Genomic DNA, 22472 nt, shown 5'->3' with positions numbered 1-22472 from the left:
ATACAGCACATCACGACTCTGGCTCAGCACGGCGCATGACCATGATAGCACGGATACAGGTAACAGGAACACACTAGGAGACCATCGCACAGACAAACTTAGGGTACGACAACAACACTCAGGCATAGAAGCAAGGACTTTCGTAGTGGATTTTGAGGCCTCCTTTTTATTTGGCACCATGTCCGGTTTGAAGACGTCTTGTGGTGCCAAAACAGTGGAAACCCCCAAAAGTGACCCTATTTTGGAAACTACACCCCTTGAGAAATTCATTGTAGTTTTCATGGTATACATGCTTCTTTTTGATCAGTTTTTATTCTATTTTTAAGAGGCGTGGTGACTAAAAAACCGCAATTCTACTATTGTTTTTTATTTTAAAAAAATTACAGCGTTCACCGTACGCTATAAATGACACATTCACTTTATTTCACGTGCCGATACCATATGTTTATCATTGATTTGTGTCTTATGGCGTTTGCACAATAAAATACTTTTTATAAAGAATTATTTACTTTGTGCTGCCATATTCTAGGAGCCATAAAGTTTTTATTTTTCCATCAAGCCGTGTGAGGACTTGTTTTTTGCGTAACGAACTGCAGTTTCGATCAAGACCATTTTTAGGTACATGCAACTTTTTGATCTCTTTTTATTCCATTTTTGGGAGGTGAAGTGATCAAACAATTGTGATCCTGGTATGGTTTAATTATTATTTTCTTTTACGGTGTTCACCGTGCGGGATGAATCACGAAATACTTTTGTAGTTCAGGCCGTTACGGACGCGGCGATACTAATTATGTATAGTTTGTTTATTTATATTAATAATAAAGGACTGATAAGGGAAAAAGGGGGATTTTTACTTTTAAAACTTTTATTTCATTATTTTGACACAACTTTTTTTTTACTTTATTACTTTGTCCCACTAGGGGACTTGAGGGTAGGAGGCCCTGATCGCTATTCTAATACTCTGCACTACATGCGTAGTGCTGTGTATTAGAGCGGTCAGCTACTCGCTGACAGCAAGCATAGTGGGTCCTGACTTCGTCAGGACCCACTAGGCTTCCGTAGATGGCATAGCCATAGCAACCATCGCCGCCAGCTATCATGTAGCGGGCCGACGACGGTAGTTTAACCACTAAGAAGCCTCGATCGCTATTAAACGTGGCTTCCAAGGTGTTAATCAGCAGGGACACAGCGATCGGTCCACGCAGAAGGAGCTGTGGCAACTGCTGTACGAGATAGCAGCTGTCACAGATCCTGTATGTGCCGGGAGGATGGCCGAAATGTCCATTCCTCCCGCGACGTTCTATTCCGTCGCTGAGCGCGAACGATGCACTTAGCACGACGGAATAGTACGTCGCTGAGCGCTTAGGGGCTAAACAACGCCATATTGTAAAAGTTCTGACTATAGTTCGGAGCAATACCAATTTTATTTATTTTTTACATTACTTCAGGGGAAAATTCTGAAAAGGGTTTTTTTTTTAAACTTTTTATTTTTTTTCACTACTAAAAACATAAAAAAAATTTTTTATACAGGCATGGCTTAACAGAGGCAGAGTGAACAGTACTGGGGGCCTTCATTAGGCCCCTGGGCTGCAATGACAACCATCGGCACACCACAATCGGTTTATGGGAGTGCCGATTAGATGTCAGAGGGGCACCCCCCTCTCCATAACGCCTCAGATGCTGCAGTCGCGGTTGACTGCAGCATTTGAGAGGTTAAACAGTCAGGAACAGTGCGATCTCTGTTCCTGGCAGTTAGTGCCGGGTGTCCGCTGTAATACACAGCTGACACCCGCAGCGTATGGATCGCGCTCCATTCTTCTCCCCCTGCACCATGACGTGCACATACGTCATGGTGCATGAAGGGGTTAACATGGGAGCCTATGAGCGATGTATGTCTCCACAGTGGAATACATCAGAGGTACAAATCTGGCAACACCCCTAATGTATATGTCTGATGGAAGACTCCGTCGTGATGTGAACAGAGCCTTACTCTGTAACAAAATAAGCATCCTGATTGAAACATTGACATTTTTAATAATCTATTTATTTCATCTTACTATACCATTGTAGTCAACATCATTAAACACTTAGTAGATATGATTTAAAGAACGGTAACAGTTAAATATAATGTATCTGAAATTGCCAGTAGTTCAATAATAAGTTGATGTTGATTAGCAAGTTAGACATCCAAAAGATTGGATTACGGAGACATTATTACGAAGCATTGTTCACATCCATATTTTCCATCTGAGACTCCAAAACAGAATTTTGACTCTTCTTTCCGCCATGCTGCTTCTTTTGCTTTTTTGTAGGTTCCTCATCAATTGGAGCTGGCTTTACAAATCGAATTATTTCTTTTAATCCTGAGGGAAAAAAATTTAGGTTTATGAAAATAAATAAGTAGAAAACATAAATTTCTTATTTCAAATGCGGCTAAAATTAATTCTGCTCAGAGACTAAAACAAATCAGAATGATATTGTACAATGACAATATGGGAAAATCATTACATGGTAAAAAAATACTTACAGGGGTTCTTTCATGAAGACAACCCAATCTCTAAAAACATCCACCACAACAGTCAGCTGATTGCCACAAGTCCTGCTCATGTAGCTATGGCAATATCAGCTCCAGCTGACCATATATTTTCTCTGCAGTAGCCAAATGAATAGCCGACTATGAAAAAATAGATGGGGTCCCGAGTGAGGGACTCCCTCCCCCTCTTATTATGTCCCTATGTCCTAATAGGGCATATGGTCAGGTGTTGTCTTTATGAGATAACCCTTCTAAATGGACACTAGCTTTTCGCACAACTTATGCTAATCTAATAGTATACCTGATATATATCAACTTTGTAATTTTCTTAATGTTAAAATTTTCTAGCAGGGAGAGAGAGAGAGAGAGAGAGAGAGAGACACACACATGTGCTGCAGCTGCCCATAAGTTATGTGTCATCCAAGTGCTGGAGTCTCAGCTATACTGCTCACCACTGCTGCAGCTTCCCAATATATGTGATAAATAGAGATAGGTGAGCAAGATTCTACTCTTCTCTAGGTGCGGTGTATGGCAGACATGATAGCGGTTAGAAAAAACAAAAAGACATTGCGACAGCACTCTGCGAACACTAAGACTACCAAATACACTAAATAGAAATTTTATTTAAATGTACATGTAGTATTTACGGTCACAGCGTACGTGCACCTGTACATTCTGTACAGGATGTGCAGGCCAATGTTTTTTTTCTATGATAGCAGTTAGGCTCCACCAAATAATTTTGAGAAAATTGAAAATTAGAAATGGCGCCTGCAGAGGAGAAAACTGCTAAAAAATGCAGAATATAAGTCATATAATGGGGAGAAATAGTGTTATTCCTTATGTACACGCAACAGCTTATTTTGAAAAGTCATCTGAAAAGTTAGGTACACTTTAACCCCTTAGTGTCTAAGCCTGTTTTGGCCTTGTGGACACAGCCGATTTTTGCAAATCTGACATGTGTTACTTTATGTGGTAATAACTCCAGAATGCTTTTGCCTATCCAAGCGATTCTGAGACTGTTTTCTCGTGACATGTTGTACTTTATGATACTGAAAAAATTTGCTCGTTAAATTCAATATTTATTTGTAGAGATGAGCGAACTTATGATAAGTTTGGTTCGGCTGGTTCGCCGAATTTCATGAAAAAGTTTGATTCTGACCGAACCTGTAATTGGAGCTCCCGTAATGACGGGTAGCTACATGTGTGCACCCGGCATTACGGCAGCGTTGCTAGGCGACGTCAGTAAATAGTCACTGTCCAGGGTGCTGAAAGAGTTAACTGATTGGCAGTAACTCTTTCAGCACCTTGGACAGTGAATTCCGATCACAATATAGAGCAACATGTAAAAAAAAAAAAGAGACGTTCGTACGTACCGAGAACTTCCTGCTTCTTCCTCCAGTCCGGCCTCCCGGCCGTTGCCTTGGTGACGCGTCCCTCTCGACATTCGGCCCGACATCCCTGGATGACGTTTCAGCTGTGACCGCTGCAGCCAATCACATGCTGCAGCGATCACATGGACTGTCGCGTCATCCAGGGATGTCGGGCTGGATGTCGAGAGGGACGCGTCACTGTTGCCTTGGTGACGCGTCCCTCTCGACATCCAGTCCGACCTCCCGGGATGACGATTCAGTCCAAGTGACCGCTGCAGCCAATCACAGGCCAATCCCAGGCTGCAGCGATCACATGGACTGCCGCGTCATCCAGGGAGGTTGGGCTGGATGTCAAGAGAGGGAGGCGTCACCGTTGCCTTGGTGACGCGTCCCTTTCTTGACATCCAGTCCGACCTCCCGGGATGACGTTTCAGTCCAAGTGACCGCTGCAGCCAATCACAGGCCAATCACAGGCTGCAGCCAATCACAGGCCAATATCAGGCTGCAGCGGTCACATGGACTGCCGCGTCACCCTGAGAAGTGACCCTATTTTGTAAACTACACCCCTCAAGGCATTTATCACTTGCCTGGACATATGACAGGGCTTAGGAGTGAAAGGCGCATGTGAGGCTTATTTTGGTGATTTTCGCAGCATTAGCATACAATGGCAGGGCTCTGGGGTCAAATAGTAAAACAAACCCCCAAGTAGTGACCCCATTTTGGAAACTGCACCCCTCAAGGCATTTTATTAACGGGTGTAGTGAGCATTTTGACCACACAGGTTTTTGTTTTCTATTAGAAATGAATGCTCAGTGGATGGTGCAAAGTGAAAATTGCAAATTTCCACAGGTATGTGCCATTTTAGTGCACAATATTTTGTGCCCAGTTCGTGCCACTGAAGACAAATACCTCAAACTGTTAAGCGGGTTCTCCCGGGTATCGCGATGCCATATATGTGGACGTAAACTGCTGCTTGGGCACGCTGCAGGGCTCAGAAGGGAGAGAGCGCCATTTGACTTTTGGAGCGCAGATTTTGCTTAGTGGTAGTTCTGTTTGGAGTTTTGCTGGTATTTCAGTTTATGATGTGGGGCGTATGTAATCTGTGCGGAGAACATCAGGGCATAATAAGAGGGTATAATAATGGGGTAAATAAATAATAATTCATAGATGTGTGGCCGGTGTCACACTGATAAATGGCGCCAGATCTTATCCGCTTTTGGACACTCTGCACATGTTGCATCACCATATTCTGAGATCCAGAACTTCTTATTTTTGAGATTTATTTATGAGGCTTATTTGTTGCGGGACAATATGTAGATTTCATTGGTACCATTTTGGGGGTACATGCAATTTTTTGATCACTTTGTATTTCACTTTTTTGGCAAGCAAGGTGACCAAAAACCCGCAATTCTGATGTTTTTTATTTTTTTACGGCGCTCGCCATGCGCTATGAATGACAATTTTACTTTATTCTGCGGGTCGGTACAATTACGGCGATAGCAGATGTATAAAATTTCTCTTATGCAGCGTCTGCACGATTAAAATCACTTTTGTTTCAAACTATTTTTTGTATCGCCATATTCTGAGAGCCATAACTTTTTTATTTTTCCGTAAAAAAAGATGTGGGAGGGCTTGTTTTTTGCGGGACGGGCTGCAGTTTTTAATGGTATAATTTTGGGGTACATGCAACTTTTAGATCCCTTTTTTTATTCTGTTTTGTGAGGTGTTGTGACTAACAAACAGCGATTCTGGAATAGTTTATTAATTTTTTTTACGGTGTTCACCGTACGGGTAAAATAGCGTGATATTTTTATCGTTTGGATCGTTACGGACGCGGGGATACCACATATGTGTACTTTTTTTATGTTTTTTGGTTTTTCCTATAATAAAATACTTATTATAGGAAAATAGGCTATTATAGTGTTTTTTAACAGGAAACTTATTTTTTTTTACTTTTTTACAACATTTTTATTAACTTGTTTTAACTTTTTTTTTGTGTTCCACTAGGGAACTTGAAGACATGAAGCCCTGATCGCTATTCTAATACACTGCACTACCTACATAGAGCAGTTTATTAGAGCTGTCAGATATTCACGGACAGCAAGCCTATTAGGCTTCGCCTCCTGGCGGGGCCTAATAGGCTTCCGTACTATGAAGCGATTGTTAGGCTACGGTTGCCATAGCAACCATCGGAACACCCGCGGGTGCCGATGGTTGTCATTAGCAACCATAGGGTGCGATCTAATCACTTAGATGCAGCGATAGCTGCATCTAAGGGGTTAATCAGCCGGATCGGAGCCTTGCTGACACCCGCACCCGTGGCAACCATCGTGGTTGCCGACAGGCTACAAGACACTTCAATGCATCGATCGCGTTGATCGATGCATCGGAGTTAAAGTAAGGGTGTCGCGAAAAAAAAAAACATTTTATATCAATTTGCTTTTAGTGTTTTATTAAAAAAAAAAATATTTATTTGTGTGTTTGTGTTTTACTTTTTTTTATTTTCTAACTTTTTCTTCTCTATGTGGGCTGCCATTTTTTTTTCATTTCTTTATGTGTCGATTAACGACACATACAGAGATGGCATACGGCACATACATCCCCATAGAGAATGCGAACGGGAGCCGTTCGCATTCACTATGGTGTATGCCGTCTGTGTGGGAACGGCGCATGCGCTGCTCCCACACAGTCCAAATGGAAGGTCTTCGGCCGAGCGACATCCGGCGCCATTTTCTTGTGGACCGGAAGCCGCGGCCGGACAGTAAGATTACTACTTCCGGTCACGGCTTCCGGACATGTGTTCTGAAGCAAGCACTAGGAGCGGAGGGAGCAGACGGAGCGGACAGACTGGCGGCGGCAGGAGCAGGTAAGTTATGTCTGTGTTTTAGTGTGTGATTACCACTGTATGTAAGCCTACTACACTGTGTATTCGCTAAAAAAATGGCGGCACACAGTGTAGGAGGTTTGAACATTCAATCCCCTCCTTTCTCCTGCCACTAGCCAGGATAAAGGAGGGAGGATTGTTTGAGGACGCTAGAGCGAGTGTGTCTTCTCAAATTTTGCAGCATAAAGCAATGTGGTTGCTTTACCACATGCCAATGCTGCAATTTTGGGAATTGCTCCCTCTAGTGACCAGCACAGGGAAATGTTATAAATTCGAATCTAATTTATAATATTTCCTGACTCGTGAAAAAATTTAAAAAATTAGAACAATGTTTAATCATTTATATACTAACAGTTTAACAAAAAAAATAAAAAAATTCTAGCGACACCTTCCCTTTAATCGGCTGGATCGGAGCCTAGCTCCGGTCCTGGCCGTTGCAGAGGGGTGTCGGACAGCTGATTACCGGCGGTGATAGCGCTGGCTCAGCTTCTGAGCCAGCTCCATCACATACACGTCATGGAGCTGTGATTGGTCAGTCCGCTGTGAATGGTCCCCTGCGGTCTTACTGTGCCGATCAACTGTCATAAACAGTTGACGTCACAGTTCTGTCACCTTGTCCTTTGACAAGGTGACAGTTTTTAGCCAGGACGCACCGGTACGCCCTGGTGCCTTAAAGCACTGCAATACAGGACGTACCGATGCGTCCCTGTGCGGTAAGGGGTTAAAGTAACGTTTAACTACGCTTGTAATAGCAAACCATCACCACACCAAAAAATACTCAAAACCACTAATTAATACATGCACACGTTACATTAATTTGGAAATAAACTGCCAGAACTAAGGCTTGACATTTTTTTTTTATTATTTTTTATTTTAACCGTGTGCCGCCATAGAGTTTTCACCTTCCTGACAGAGCCACATTTTTCAAATCTGACATGTCTCACATTATGTTGTTCTAACTTTAAAATCCTTTTACCTATACAAGCAAATCTGAGAACGTTTTCTCGTGATACGTTGTACTTGTAAGTGGTACATTTTAGTCGATACATTCATTTATTATATGTGGAATACACCATAATTGATTAAAAAAAAAAAAATTGGAAACAATAGCATTTTACAAAATTCGATTTTCTCTGCTTGTAATACAAATAGCAATACCACCTGGAGTGGAAAGAATGAGCTAGCCAAGATCTATTCAATAAATCGTAATAAAAAGATTTTTTCCAGCTCACCAGTGCACAGACCTCACGCTGGCTGGACCCGGCGTCTTCCATAGCAGCAAACAAAAGGTAAGATCCAGCACTTCTTGAAGCAATATCAGGACTTCATTGTATAAAAATGTTAGATTTTTAATGTTTATACAATTAAGTCCTGAGATTGCTTCATGAAGGGCCGGATCATACCTTTTGCTTGCTATTCAATAAATGCACGTTTTCAGGAACCGTATGGGACATTCCAGGAGAGCTCATTAATAGAGCTCGCCATAATAGATATTGAAATATTGAAGCAAAGAAAAATTGTAGCTGTCTAGAGCACCACCGGCTATGCTGTAAACATATATAATATGCTAAATGCTGAGGTGTAAAAATATGGACCAGGAACATACCTCAAAACTCATCTCCCCCTCTACCTCCTTTCCCCCCAGCCATAGTTATCTAGGGAAAAATGGGCAACACACAAACCTGATGACTGAGCACCAACATAGTCAACAAGTCGTAGTAAAAAACAGAAAATCGGCATGTTAAATATTTTGCTAGTTAAGTATTCCCAAGTTATTCCCACATAAACAAATAAAGAGAGAAATGTTTCAACGGTAATAAATATGTATATACTGAAAATCATAGCGATAATAGCGGTCTCATCAGAGGTGAAACTTATGAAACCGTTGACACATTGTAAGCAGCAGTCCTACCGATCTCCCAGACGGGGTTAATGAATGTTCAGCCAAGAAGATACTACCTCTGCAGGATTATCAAAAAAGTGAGACTGATCCAAATATGTGATTGAGTCTAGACGGATAGAACATTAAATATGGTAGTTGAGAAGCCCTGAGGCGTTTCTTAACCTCTTGAAATTGAGCCCTTAGTCCCTGTGCAGAGTGATCTGGAAAGTTGGCAACTGTGTCCCAACACTTGAAGATCAGAACGATCTCTAGCCAGGTGCAGTATTTTATCCCGGGCCTTGAAATGTAGAATGTGTATCAGCATCGAGCAAGGTGGAGCACCTGGTGTTAAAAGCATAGTCGGCATCCTGTGTGCCTGCTCAATGTAAAATAAATGCGATAAGATGTCTATGCCAAATGTATCCAGGAACCAGGTTTCAAAAAAAGTCCCTAGGGTTACTACCCTCCGCCTTTTCTGGAAACCCATTAAGACGCAAACTATTGTGATGTAGGCAGTTTTCGAAATAGTCCGTTTTATTCATCAATGTAGAAATAGTACAAGTGGGTCTCTTGATCTCACGAATCATGAGTGGTAACTGGTCCTCTACAGAACCCAATGTCGCTGTAAGCTTCTCCCGCACTTTATGTAGATCTTGTCCAATAAAAGAAACATCAGCTTTCATGGAGTGGATGTGCGAATTAAGAGTGAATAGAGCCGAGTTACAATGTGAAACAACCAGAAACACAAAGTTATAGTGGTTTCTACCGTAGCCTCCTCCAGGCTGGGGCTAGCACGGGGTACACTGTCTGGCGGGGAGCAGCAGGGATCTAAGAGGCCTTCAACCACGCAATGTAGGGATGGCGCCTGTGCATCATCTCTGTAGAAGGTCGTTTCCGGCAGGCTCACTAGCGGTATTATGGGATGCAGTGGGTTATCCCCCGATTCATCTGGAGGAACCCTGGCAAACTGCTCCAAGCGAGTCGCTACATACCTCTCTTGTTCAGGGCTTTCACAGATTTTTGGCACTGGGGTCGCAGCTGCCGCTCCACCATCTTGGTTCCACTTCTCCTTCTGTCCATAAGCATTTAACTTCTTATCCTGGTGGGTAATGTCATCTGGCGAGCTAGTCACCGATGCATAATCCTCTGAAGACTCAGTTTAGCCAATATTACTCTGAAGTAGCCGTTTGGGCAAAAACCAATGGATTGCACAGATGTACTGTAAGAGCTCAGCTAGGCGTGTCTTCTCACACACTCCACCTTGTCGCTTAGTTCTTATTTCAGCTTTACCACTTGCCCTCTTTATGCGATTTCCTCTCAAGTCATTCCTAACCTCCCCTCCTTTTTCATCCTAGCCCTGACAACGCTCTCAAACCTACATATACCTATAGACATTTTGCCATCCTGACAGACTAACACTTCTCCAATTTATTTCTGCTGTACGACTTCTCTACCTCTCCTTCAAACATCACCCTCCTCTGTAAGTCACTAACACCAGCTGCTCACCACGCAAAAAATCTAATTTTAAATCCTCACCCTACTGTCACGATGGTGGTGAAGACCCACTGGGCCGTATCGCCGTAGCAGTATAGCAGCTGGCCAAACAGGGTACAAAGTCAATGTTTATAGTTTGGATAAAGGTACCTGTGGTAATACAGACAGTAGCGATGGTTTAGGCTCAGATGGAACTCTGGCAACAGGCAGACAACAGGTGCGGTGAAACAGCGGGTGTAGTAGGCGACACAACACGACTAACACTGTACAGCACAGGAACATGGTAGCACGGGATACAGGTAGCAGGAACCGAAAAAAAAAAAAAAGTGACCATTTGCAAAGACAGACACAGGTAGGTACAAACAACGCTCAGGCAGAGTAGGAAGAGGCAGGACCCTTTATAGTCCATGGTGCTGTGGGAGCATTCAGCTCAATCTCACACATATGTGCGGTCTGGCTCCTTAAGGCTGGACTGAGCTCGCAAGTGCACCCTAGTGGTCACTGCGGAACAGGACGGCATCATGTGCTGGCATATCTGGAGAAACAAACATCGGCAGGATGGGAGGAGTTAGTGGTCAGCGACCACAGACGTTACAGTATCCCCCCTCTTCTTGGGACCAGAAAGAGAGAGAAACTTCTTAAATGAGGGTAGGAGCATTAAGATTCTCTTCGGACACCCAGGACTTCTCTTCTGGACCAAACCCCCTCCAATCTACTAAATAAAAGGTTCTTCCTCTTACTTTTTTGACGTCCAGGATCTCCTTAACCTCAAATATCTCGGCAGAACCGCTGGGGGCAACTGCAGGGTTAAGAGTCTTAGAGTAGCGGTTCAGGACCACAGGTTTCAGAAGAGAAACGTGGAAGGAGCTGGGGATCCGGAGGGTAGCGGGCAGCCGAAGCTTATAAGAGACCGGGTTGATCCGCTGCAGGATACCAAAGGGTCCGAGGAACCTGGGAGCGAATTTGCGTGACGGCACCGAGTCGGATATTTCTTGAGGACAGCAAGACCTTGGTACCCGGAAGAAACTGAGGCAGCGCTCTTCTCGTATATGCCTTTCGCTTCATGCGGTCGACTGCCTGCACTATTCTGCACCGGATTTGCTGCCAGATCAGTAAAAAGTCCTGGAATGCAGAGTCAGCTGCAGGCACCTTGCATGAAGAAAACACAGGGAGAGCAATACGTGGATGTTGGCCGTAGACTATGAAGAACGGTGTGGAGGCGGTGGACTCACTTGTATGGTTGTTATAGGAGAACTCGGCCCATGGAAGAAGCTGCACCCAGTCATCATGCTGCCTGGAGATGAAGTGTTGTAAGCAGTTCTCCATGATCTGATTAATCCTCTCACCTTGACCATTGGACTGGGGGTGGTAGGCTGAGGAAAAGTCCAACTTTATATATAAGGGAGTTTACAGAGGGCCCACCAGAACTTTGAGGTAAAATGAACCCCCCCGATTAGACACGATATGCAGAGGTAGGCCGTGTAGGTGAAAGATGTGTTGGATGAAGAGGTTGGCCAGTCGAGAAGCAGAAGGTAGGCCGGTCAGCGGAACAAAATGAGCCATCTTTGAGAATCAGTCCACCACCGCCCAGACCATACTGTATCCAGCAGAGGGAGGTAGATCCGTGACAAAGTCCACTGCAATATGAAGCCAGGGAGCATTGGGCACAGGCAGCGGCTGGAGCAGGCCAGCCGGTTTGGAGTGAGCAACAATGTTCCCAGTGGAGGATTCTTCTTCTGTCTGCGAGATGCACAGAAGTCCTCCCCGGAGGGATGTCTCTAACTTGCAGAGGGTTGACAGAGATGATGCAGGATGGGTCAATGATATTTTGTTGAGGCTCCAAGGTGTCCTCTATCTCGACCGACCTGGACACGGCATCGGCCCTCACATTCTTGTCGGCAGGGCGGTAGTGGAGCTCAAACTGGAACCGGGCAAAGAACAGCGACCACTTGGCCTGACGGAGGTTCAGCCGTTGGGCCGTCTGGAGATAGGTGAGGTTCTTGCGGTCAATGAAAATCAGGATGGGATGAGCTGCAACCTCTAGTAGGTGTCTCCACTCCTCCAGAGCCAGTTTAATGGCCAGTAACTCCTGATCACCAATCGAGCAATTGCGCTCTGCGGAAGAGGAAACAAAATGGAGTAATTGCCACATACCATTGTCTTGCCTTTGGGACCTCTGTGAAGCAGAACCTCCAATGAAAACTGTAGATACATCAGGATGATGGAGGGTTGAGGCTGACGTGAAGGCACTCTTCAAGCTATTGAATGCGGCCTCTGCCTCTGGAGTTCACACCTTGGCGTTCATGCCTTTTTTGGTGAGGGTAGAGATGGGAGCGGTCAGTGAGAAGTTTGGGATGAACGGTCGATAAAAGTTGGCGAATGCCAAGAAACGCTGTATGGCCCTTAAGCCTTCTGGGCATGGCCATTCCAGGATGGCCTTTACCTTCTCAGGTTTCACCTGGAGGTCCTGATCCGAGATAATGTAGCCCAGGAAGGGTAGAGATTTTCTCTCGAACACGCACTGCTCCAGCTTGGAATACAGACGATTCTCCATTAATCGCAGAAAAACATGACGAACAGGTCTCTGATAACTCACTGGATCTGGGGAAACAATCAGAATGTCATCGAGATAGACCGCAACACAGACTTAGAGGAGTTCACGGAAGACATCATTGACAAACTCTTGGAAGACCGTGGGAGCATTACACAGACCGAAGGGCATTACCAGGTATTCATAGTGCCAGTCTTGAGTGTTAAATGGCGTCTTCCATTAGTCACCCCGGCGAATCCGGAATTAGGTTGTAAGCCCCACGCAGGTCTAGTTTAGAAAAAATGTTTGCTCCTCGTTTGCTCTGAAATCAATGGCAACGGATATCTATTCTTTACCGTGATCTGGTTGAGACCCCGGTAGTCGATGTAGGGTCGAAGAGATCTGTCCTTTTTGAGGAAGAAGAACGCGGCCCTGGCCGGGGAGGAGGATTGCCGTATGAAACCCCTCTCCAAATTCTCCTTAATATAGGCGGACATAAACGGAGTCTAAGGCAAGAAGAGAGAGTATACCCTTCCACGGGGAAGGGACGCATAAGGAACCAGTTCAATAGGACAGTCATTTGCCCGGTGTGGGGGCAGCGTCTCCATCTCCCTCTTGCTAAAGATATTTACAAACTGTGAGTAGTGAGAAGGCAATTCTGCCAATGAAAGAGACTGGGGAGACTGGGCCAGATGGATCTGACCCAGGCAGCTGTTGAACTCTGAACCCCACTGGAGAAACTCTCCAGAATATCAGTCCAAAACTGGGGCATGTAGTCGGAGCCAGGGCAGACACAGCAGCACAGGGTTGACAGCCCTGGGCGGGACAAAAATTAGATGCGCTCGGAATAAAGGGCTCCCACTTGGAGCTTCAGTGGTTTGGTCACAGCTACAATCGGTTCTGGCAGAGGCAGTCCATTCACTGGGGCAACGATCAAATGCCTCTCCAGAGGGGTTGTGGGCAACTGGAGAAGATCCACCAGGTTTCTCCGAATGAAGTTAGCTGCGGATCCAGAGTTCAGATAGGCAGAGACCCGATGCGTTCTCTCGCCGCACACTATGGTCACGGGGGTGGACAATTTGGAATAAAGCCCCTCCTCACCCAGAGTTGTCCCCAAGTCCGTCTACGTTGTCTCTCCTGGATAGAGATTTGAAAAGTCCACCTTCAAAGACTCCTTAGGTGGAACAGCAAATGAGGACAGCAGGGGTTGCTGAAATGTGAGAGCCGGACAAGGGAGTCCTCCCTCCCGACGTGCCTCTCGGAACCATTCTCGACTCATTATGTCACTCCAGGCGGCCTGAAGAATGAGATCGTCCAGGGTAGATGGCATATCTCGGGCGGCAAGCTCGTCCATAACCACGGGGGACAGTCCCTGCCAAAATTTTGCCACCAAGGCCTCGTTATTCCATAACAACTCTCCCGCTAGGGTGCAGAAGTAAATGGCGTACGCGCCAACGGAAGTGTCTCCCTGGCGAAGGTTCAGCAAGGAGGCGGCTGCCAACGAGACTTGTCCAGGTTCCTCAAATACCATACGAAATGTCCGCAGGACCCCCTGGAAATCACGAGTCACTGGTCCTTGTCGTTCCCAGATGGGGTTCACCCATGCTAGGGCCCTGCAAGCAAGGAGAGACGATGAAAGCAACCCTTGCACCGTCAGTGGAAGCAACCCTTGCACCATACAGGCTGAAGTGGATCTGGCACTGGTTGAGAAATCCCCTGCAGGTCCTCAAGTCTCCATCATAGTGATGATGTAGTGGCAGAGAAAATCGGGGGTCAGCACTACCAGGCGGTGTGGTCGGAGTATCCTTACTGCCAGGAGGTGTAGTAGGAGGAACAGCAGAGACAATAGGAACAGGTGGCGGGGGAACTGCAGCTTGCACCTCCAGTCGCTGTGTAATGGAGTCCACCGCCTGGAGGAGTTGGTCCTGTCGTAATTGGCAGACTAGCATATCCGACTGCATGGCTTGTGATGTCGTCATGGTCTTGAGTTGACCAGCGGAGTCCATGGCTTGAGCATACTGTCACGATGGGGGTGTGGACCCACTTGGCCTACCGCCGTAGCGGTATAGCAGCTGGCCAAACAGGGTACAAAGTCAATGTCTAAGGTTCGGATAGAGGTACCTGTGGCAATTCGACAGTAGCGATGGTTTAGGCTCGGATGGAACTCTGGCAGCAGGCAGACAACAGGTGCGGTGAAACACAGCGGGTGTAGTAGGGGATACAACATGACTCCAACACTGTACAGCACAGGAACACGGTAGCACGGGATACAGGTAGAAGGAACGGGAACACTGGAACTGGAAAACACTCAAGGGACCATATGCAAAGATAGACACAGGTAGGTACAAACAACGCTCAAGCAATTAAGGAAGAGTCAGGGCCCTTCTTATAGTCCAGGGTGCTGTGGGAGCAATTTGCTCAATCCCACACATGTGTGCGCTCTGGCTCTTTAAGGCTGGACTGAGCTCGCGAGCACACCATAGTGGTCAATGCGTTACAGGACGGCCGCATGTGCCGTCATCTCTGGAGAGAAAGGCGTCGGCAGGATGGGAGGAATTCGTGGTCAGAGACCATGGACGTTACATAGGTCAAATAGTAAAATAAAATCCCCAGAAGCGTCCACATTTTTGGAAACTACACGTCTCAAGGCATTTTTTAACCCCTTCCCGCTTTGGCCACTTTTGAGCTTCCTGACAGAGCCTCATTTTTCAAATCTGACATGTTTCACTTTATGTGGTAATAACTTCGGAATGCTTTTACCTATCCAAGCAATTCTGAGATTTTTTTCTCGTGACACATTGGACTATAAAAGTTAGTAGTAAAATTTGGTCTATACATTCAGCAAATAATTGTGAGAAACACCAACATTTTTTTAAAAATTGCAAAAATTAAAATTTTTCTAAATTTAATTGTATCTGCTTGTAAGACAGGCAGTTATAACACACAAATAGTAACTAATTAACATCCCCCATATGTCTACTTTAGATTGGCATCGTTTTTTGAACATTCTTTTATTTTCATGGACGTTACAATGCTTAGAACTTTAGCAGCAATTTCTCACATTGTCGAGAAAACTTCAAAAGGCTATTTTTACAGAGGACAGTTCAATTGTGAAGTGGCTTTTAGGGCCTTATATAATTAGAAACAATCAATAAGTCACCCCATTTTAAAAACGACATCCCTCAAAGTATTCAAAACAGCATTTAGAAAGTTTCTCAACCCTTTAGACATTTTGCAGGAATTAAAGCAAAGTAGAGGTGAAATTTACAAAGTTCATTTTTTTTTTTGTTGCAGAAACTCATTTTGAATCAATTTTTTTTTTGTAACACAGAAGGTTTTACCAGAGAAACGCAACTCAATATTTATTGCCCAGGTTCTGCAATTTTAGAAAATATCCCACATGTGGCTCTAGTGTGCTAATGGTCTGAAGCACAGGCCTCAGAGCAAAGAAGTACCTAGCGGATTTTGGAGCCTCCATTCTATTAGAATATATTTTAGGCACCATGTCATCTTTGAAGAGGTCTTGTGGTACTAAAACAGTGGAAACCCCCCAAAAGTGACCGCATTTGGGAAACTACACCCCTCGAGGAATTTACTTAGGGGTAAAGTAAGCATTTTGACCAGACCGTTTTTTTGCAGAAGTTTTTGGAAGTAGGCCATGAAAATCTACATTTTTCCAAATAAAATGTAGGTTTAGCTATTTTTTTTTTATTTCCAAAAGGACTAAAGGAAAAATAGCACCACAACATTTGTAGAGCAATTTCTCCCGAGTAAAACAATACCCCACATGTGGTCATAAACGGCTGTTTGGACACACGGCGGGGCTGAGAAGGGAAAGAGCGCCATTTGGAGCTCAAATTTAGCAGGAATGGTTTGTGGAGGCCATGTCGCATTTGCAAAGCCCCTGATGGGACAGGACAGTGGAAACCCCCAACAAGTGACCCCATTTTGGAAACTATACCCCTTGAGGAAATTATCGAGGGGTATAGTGAGCATTTTGACCCCACAGGTGGTTTACAGAAATTATTGGAATTAGGCCGTGAAAATGAAAATGTAAATTTTTTTTCAAAGAAAATGTAGGTTTAGCGAATTTTTTTAAATTTCCACAAGGACTGAAGGAGAAAAAGCACCGCAACTTTTGTAAAGCAATTTCTCCCGAGTAAAGCAATACTCGATATGTGGTCATAAACTGCTGTTTGGACACACGGTAGGGCTCAGAAGGGAAGGAGCACCGTTTGGATTTTGGAATGGCTTCTGGGCGCCATGTCACATTTGCTGAGCCACTGTAGTACTAGTACAGTGGAAACACGCCAAAAGTGACTCCATTTGGGAAACTGCTCCCCATGAGGAATCATCTAGTAGGGGTATAGTGAGAATTTTCATCCCAAAGGTTTTTTTGCTGAATTAATTAGAATTATGCCGTGAAAATTTTACATTTAATTTTTTCCCAATAAGATGTAGTTTTAGATCAACATTTTCATAAGGAATAAAGAAGAAAAAAGCACCCCAATATTTGTAAAGCAACTTCTCCTGAGTACAGTAACACACCATATGTGGCTATAAACGTCTGTTTACATATATAGGAGAATTCAGAAGAAAAGGAGCGGTATTTAACTTTTGGAGTGTAGATTTTGCTGGAATGGTTTGCGGACAGCATGTTGCATTTGCAAAACCCCTGATGTACCAAACAAAAGTGACCCCGTTTTAGAAACTACACTCAAGGGCATTTATCAAGGGGTGTAGTGAGAATTTAGACTCCACAGGTGTTTTTCAGAAATTAATACGCAGTGGATGGTGCAAAGTGAAAATTGCAATTTTTCCCCTGATATGCCTATTCACCGCAAAATATGTTGTGCCCAACTTGTGCCACTGGAGAATCTTGCCCCATAAATTGTTAAGTGGGTTCTCCCGAGCATGGTAAAGCCTTACTTGTGGACATAAATTGCCGTTTGGGCACACTGTAGGGCTAAGAAGGGAAAGACCGCAATCAGGGGCGTAACTAGGAAAGACTGGGCCCCATAGCAAACTTTTGACTGGAGCCCCCTCTCTGCTGGGTATCACACAACCCCCCCTTGTAGATAGTGCCTCCCTATAGATTCCACCACAAAGCCCCCTATAGATAGCACCATACACAGCCCCCAGTAGATAACGTCTTACAGCCCCAATCCCCCCTGTAGATAACGCCATACAGCCCCCGGTAGATTACGCCATACAGCCCCCTGTAGATAATGCCATACAGACCCCCCTGTAGATAATGCCATATACCCCCCCCCCCAAAAAAAAACGGCCTATAGTTTGTCCTACAAAAGAGATGTATCCCCTATCCACAGGAGTACATCAGGACATAATAAGAGGGTATAATAATGGGGTAAATAATACAATTATCCATAGACGTCTGTTACGCTGTGAAGCAATCCGTGATGCGTAGGTCGGTGTCACACTGATAAACGGTTTTCTTTCTTATTCCCCTTTTAGAACGTTCTGCACCATTTGGGGACTTTTTCTCCTTTGTAGTTTGGGAAATTTTGCTGGGGAAGTTTTGCGCTGGTATAATACAGGCACCCTCGCTTCCAGCGGATGTGCTGTACCTTCCCTGACTAGTTCCTAAATACTAGGGCCCTGAAACTGAAGGAATGTTCCCCTCCGGCCTGCGCATTGGTATGTTTTTTTATCACCGCATTACTAGTGCCATAACTTTTTTATTTTTCGGTTGATGGAGCTGTGTGCAGGCTCGTTTTTTGCAAGACGGGCGGTAGATTTTATTGGTACCATTTTGGAACACATACGACTTTTTGATCACTTTATTTCATTTTTTGTATAGGAAATTACCAAAAACAAGCAATTCTGGAAGTGTTTTATTGGGCGGTTTTTTCGGCATCCACAGTGCACCATAAATTACATGCTAACTTTATTCTGTGGGTCGATAAGATTACGGTGATACCAAATTTATATAGTTTTTTTAATGTATTGCAGCTTTTGCACAATAAGATCACTTTTTTTTTTATAAAATCATTTGTTTTCTGTGTCGCCATATTCTAAGACCCATAACTTTTTTATTTTTGCGTGGACAAAGCTGTGTCAGGGATTATTTTTTGCGGAATAGATTTTATTTTTATTTTACTTACGGCGTTCACCATAAGTTATATAATAGTTTTATAGCTTGGGTCGTTACGGACGCGGCAATATCAATTATGTATAGTGTTTTTTACAGTTTTTCCCATAATAAAAGACTTATTGTAATGACAGGGATAGGGAAACAGACAAGTGAGCCCTAATCTACCCGCCACTCAGTCCCTGCCTACTTGCAACGACCCGCCCTAGGCGACGGGGTACAATTGGGCGACGGTCCCTACACTCAGTAAGCGCATGAGAGACAACCAGACAAGGAAACACAGAACAAAGGGAAACGGGGCAGTTGCCCACGGCAACACCGTGAGCAACAAGAGTAGTAAACGAGCAGAGTCAAACCAGGAGAGTACGAGGTGCCAAACGCAGAGCAGGAGAGTAGTGAACAAGCCGAGTCAAACCAGGAGTGTACGAGGTACCAAACGCAGAGCAGAAGAGTAGTCAGTAAGCCAGGGTCAATACGAAGCAGGGACAAGTAGTTCAAGAAGCTGCAGCAGGGCCAGGAAACCAACAAAGAATCACAAGCAAGGAGGAACAGGAAAGGCAGGTATAAATAGACAGAGGGCGGGAGCTAGCTCCGTCTGGTCAGGCTGTGATAGGCTCTCCCACTCCTAAGCCTGCCATCCTGAGTGGTGGAAGATGGAGTCAGTCTCACAGACATAGAAGCAGGTGCAGACTGATTACCTATGGACGTGGATACAGAAGCTTTGCCTGGCAGATCCTTAACACTTATGGGGAAAAAAGGCAGTTTATCTTTTTTTTTATTTTACTTGAAACTTATGTGTGTTTTTATTGTTTTACGACAGTTTTATTAACTTTTTTTACTAGGGCACTTGAGGTTGAGGGCCTGATGCCCCAATCGCTACTCTAATACACTGCACTAAATACGTAGTGCAGTGTATTAGCGCTGTCAGTTATTCACTGACAGCAAGTCAATGAGGTCCTGGCAGTTACAGGAGGGTGCCAGCTGTATAATACAGCTGTCACCCCGAGGTGATGGTGCCGGCTCTGCTTCTGAGCCCGCTCACCATCACCGCAACGTAACTGTACTGCGGTTTGCGGGAACACCTTCCCAACAGCGCCGTATATATACGGCGGATGTCGGGATGGGGTTAAGGGGTGTAGTGAGCATTTTGATACAACAGGCGTTTTTTTATTAGAAATTAATGTGCAATGGATGGTGCAAAGCAAAAAAAAATAATATATAGATATATAATTTCAGTGCCCAATATGTGGTGCCCAGCTTTTGCCACTATGAAACGACAACTCTCTAATTATTATGCTAGGTTTCCTGGCTTTAGAAACACCCTACTTGTGGCCATAATCTTTTGTCTGGACATACGTCATGGTTCAGGAGAGAAAAACCAGCATGTGCATTTGAGGCCTATTTTGGTAATTTACGCAGCATTGGCCGACAATTACAGGGCTCCGAGGTCAAATGTTAAAATAAATCCCAAAAAGTGACCTCCATTATTAAAACTATACCCCTCAAGGAATTGATCAAGAAGTGCAGTGAGCATTTTAATCCCACAGGTGTTTTTTATTTTTTAACAGAAATGTATGCGCATCGAACGGTACAAATTGAAAATTGCAATTTTCCACTAATATACCATTTAAGCGCACAATATGTTGTGCCCAGTTTGTGCCACTAAAGATGCACACCTCAAACTGTAAGGCCATGTTCACACGGAGCTAAAAAAAAACAAAAAAACTAGCGATTTTGCTGGATTTTCGTTGCGTTTTTTTTTTTGAAGCGTTTTGTGCGTGTTTTTGGCCTTTTTTTGGTGCATAATTATGACTTCCAATGACTTTGGGAATTAGGCACATTTCGGCGCCAAATAATTGATCTGATGCTTCTTTAACGCAACACATTTTTTAAACACGCACACGTAAAAAACACGTCATATGCAATACCAAGGCAAAGGGAAGCTTAAATCATTTCGAAACACGCCAATTACACGCCGTGTGAACAGGACCTTAAGCAAGTTCTTCTGGGTATGGTAATGACATATGTAGAGGTAAACTGCTGTTTGGGCGCAGAAGAGGGAGGGATTTTTTTTTTATTTACGCAGTTCACAGTACGGGAAAAAATAACATGATCGTTCTGTAGTTGCGAAGGACGCGACCATACCGAATATATACATATATATATATACTTAAGGTTTTTAATTTAGTCTTTTAATAAAAGATGTGAATGAAGAAAGGCGATTTGTAATTTTTTAACTTGAAACATGTATAAAAAAAAAATTAGCTTCTTTTTGTTTGTCCCACTAGGGGACATGAAGCCCTGATTGCTATTCTAATACATTGCACTACCTACGTTACGGCTGGGCAATTCTGACCGAAATCAAAATCACGATTAATTAAACATGTAAGGCAAAGGGCAGACCTGTGTTGTGGCACTCTGTTGCCCTCAATCAGAGGAGAAGAACGACGGAATACCGGAAGCAGCGGTTCTGTTGCACAATTGACAACGGCGCCGCCGACATAACCCATTGACTTCAATGGGTTCTTTCGGATTTCCGTTGGGGGGTCCTTGATTTTACCGGACACAATAGCGCAGTTAAATAAAGTTTGTGAAAAAAAAGAAAAAATAATTTACAGTCAAAATCAAATAAAACTTTTTGCCCAAAGTGTGGTTTTATTTGGTAAAAGTGCCAAAACAAATTACACATACACATATATGGTATCCCCACGATCGTAACAACTTGAACAATAACATGAACACATTAATTAACCCCTTTAGGACGCAGCCTGTTTTGGCCTTGTGGCACAGCCGATTTTTTCAAATCTGACATGTGTCTCTTTATGTGGTAATAACTCCGGAATGCTTTTACCTATCCAAGCGATTCTGAGATTGTTTTCTCATGACATATTGTACTTTATGATAGTGGAAAAATTTGGTCGATAAATTCAATATTTATTCGTGAAAAACACCAAATTTTAGAGAACATTTGCAAAAATGTGCATTTTTCTAAATTTAAATGTATCTGCTTGTAAAACCGATAGTAATACCACACAAAATAGTCACTAGTTACCATTTCCCATATGTGTACTTTATATTTGCATCGTTTTTTGAACATCCTTTTATTTTTCTAGGACGTTACAAGGCTTAGAACTGTAGCAGCAAATTCAAGAAAATTTCAAAAGGCTATTTTTACAGGGACCAGTTCAGTTCTGAAGTGGTTTTGAGGGCCTTATATATTAGAATACCCCAATAAATTACCCCATTTTAAAAACTGCACCCCTCAAAGTATTCAAAACAGCATTCAGAAAGTAGTTTAACCCTTTAGGCGTTTCACAGGAAATAAAGCAAAGTAGAGGGGAAATTTACAAAGTTCTCCTTTTTTTTGCCGAAATTCATTTGTAATAAAAAAAATTGTGTAACACAGAAGGTTTTACCAGAGAAATACAACTCAATATTTATTGCCCAGGTCCTGCAGTTTTTAGGAATATCCCACATGTGACCCTAGTGTGCTAATGGACTGAAACACCAGCCTCAGAAGCAAAGGAGTACCTAGAGGATTTTGGGGCCTGCTTTTTTTTAGAATATATTTTAGGCACCATGTCGAGTTTGAAGAGGTCTTGTGGGGCCAAAACAGTGGATACTCCCCAAAAGTGACCCCATTTTGGAAACTAGACCCCTCAAGGAA

General features: G+C 43.8%; 1 protein-coding gene across 2 annotated transcripts in view; it reads right to left on the bottom strand.

The window, feature by feature from the left end:
* Nucleotides 1-2014: 2014 nt before the first annotated feature.
* SARS1 (seryl-tRNA synthetase 1) overlaps nucleotides 2015-22472 on the bottom strand; it is a 193354-nt gene continuing 172896 nt past the window's right edge. For both annotated transcript variants that reach the window (XM_075853538.1, XM_075853537.1), the window contains one exon: nucleotides 2015-2363. In XM_075853538.1, the coding sequence (XP_075709653.1) occupies nucleotides 2215-2363 (149 nt within the window). In that variant the 3' untranslated portion in view covers nucleotides 2015-2214. The remainder of the gene's footprint in view (nucleotides 2364-22472) is intronic.

This window comes from Rhinoderma darwinii, chromosome 2 (genome assembly GCF_050947455.1).
Source record: "Rhinoderma darwinii isolate aRhiDar2 chromosome 2, aRhiDar2.hap1, whole genome shotgun sequence".
Lineage (NCBI taxonomy): Eukaryota > Metazoa > Chordata > Amphibia > Anura > Rhinodermatidae > Rhinoderma > Rhinoderma darwinii.
Note: the sequence above shows the minus strand (reverse complement) of the source record. Positions and strands in the feature narration are given on the sequence as shown.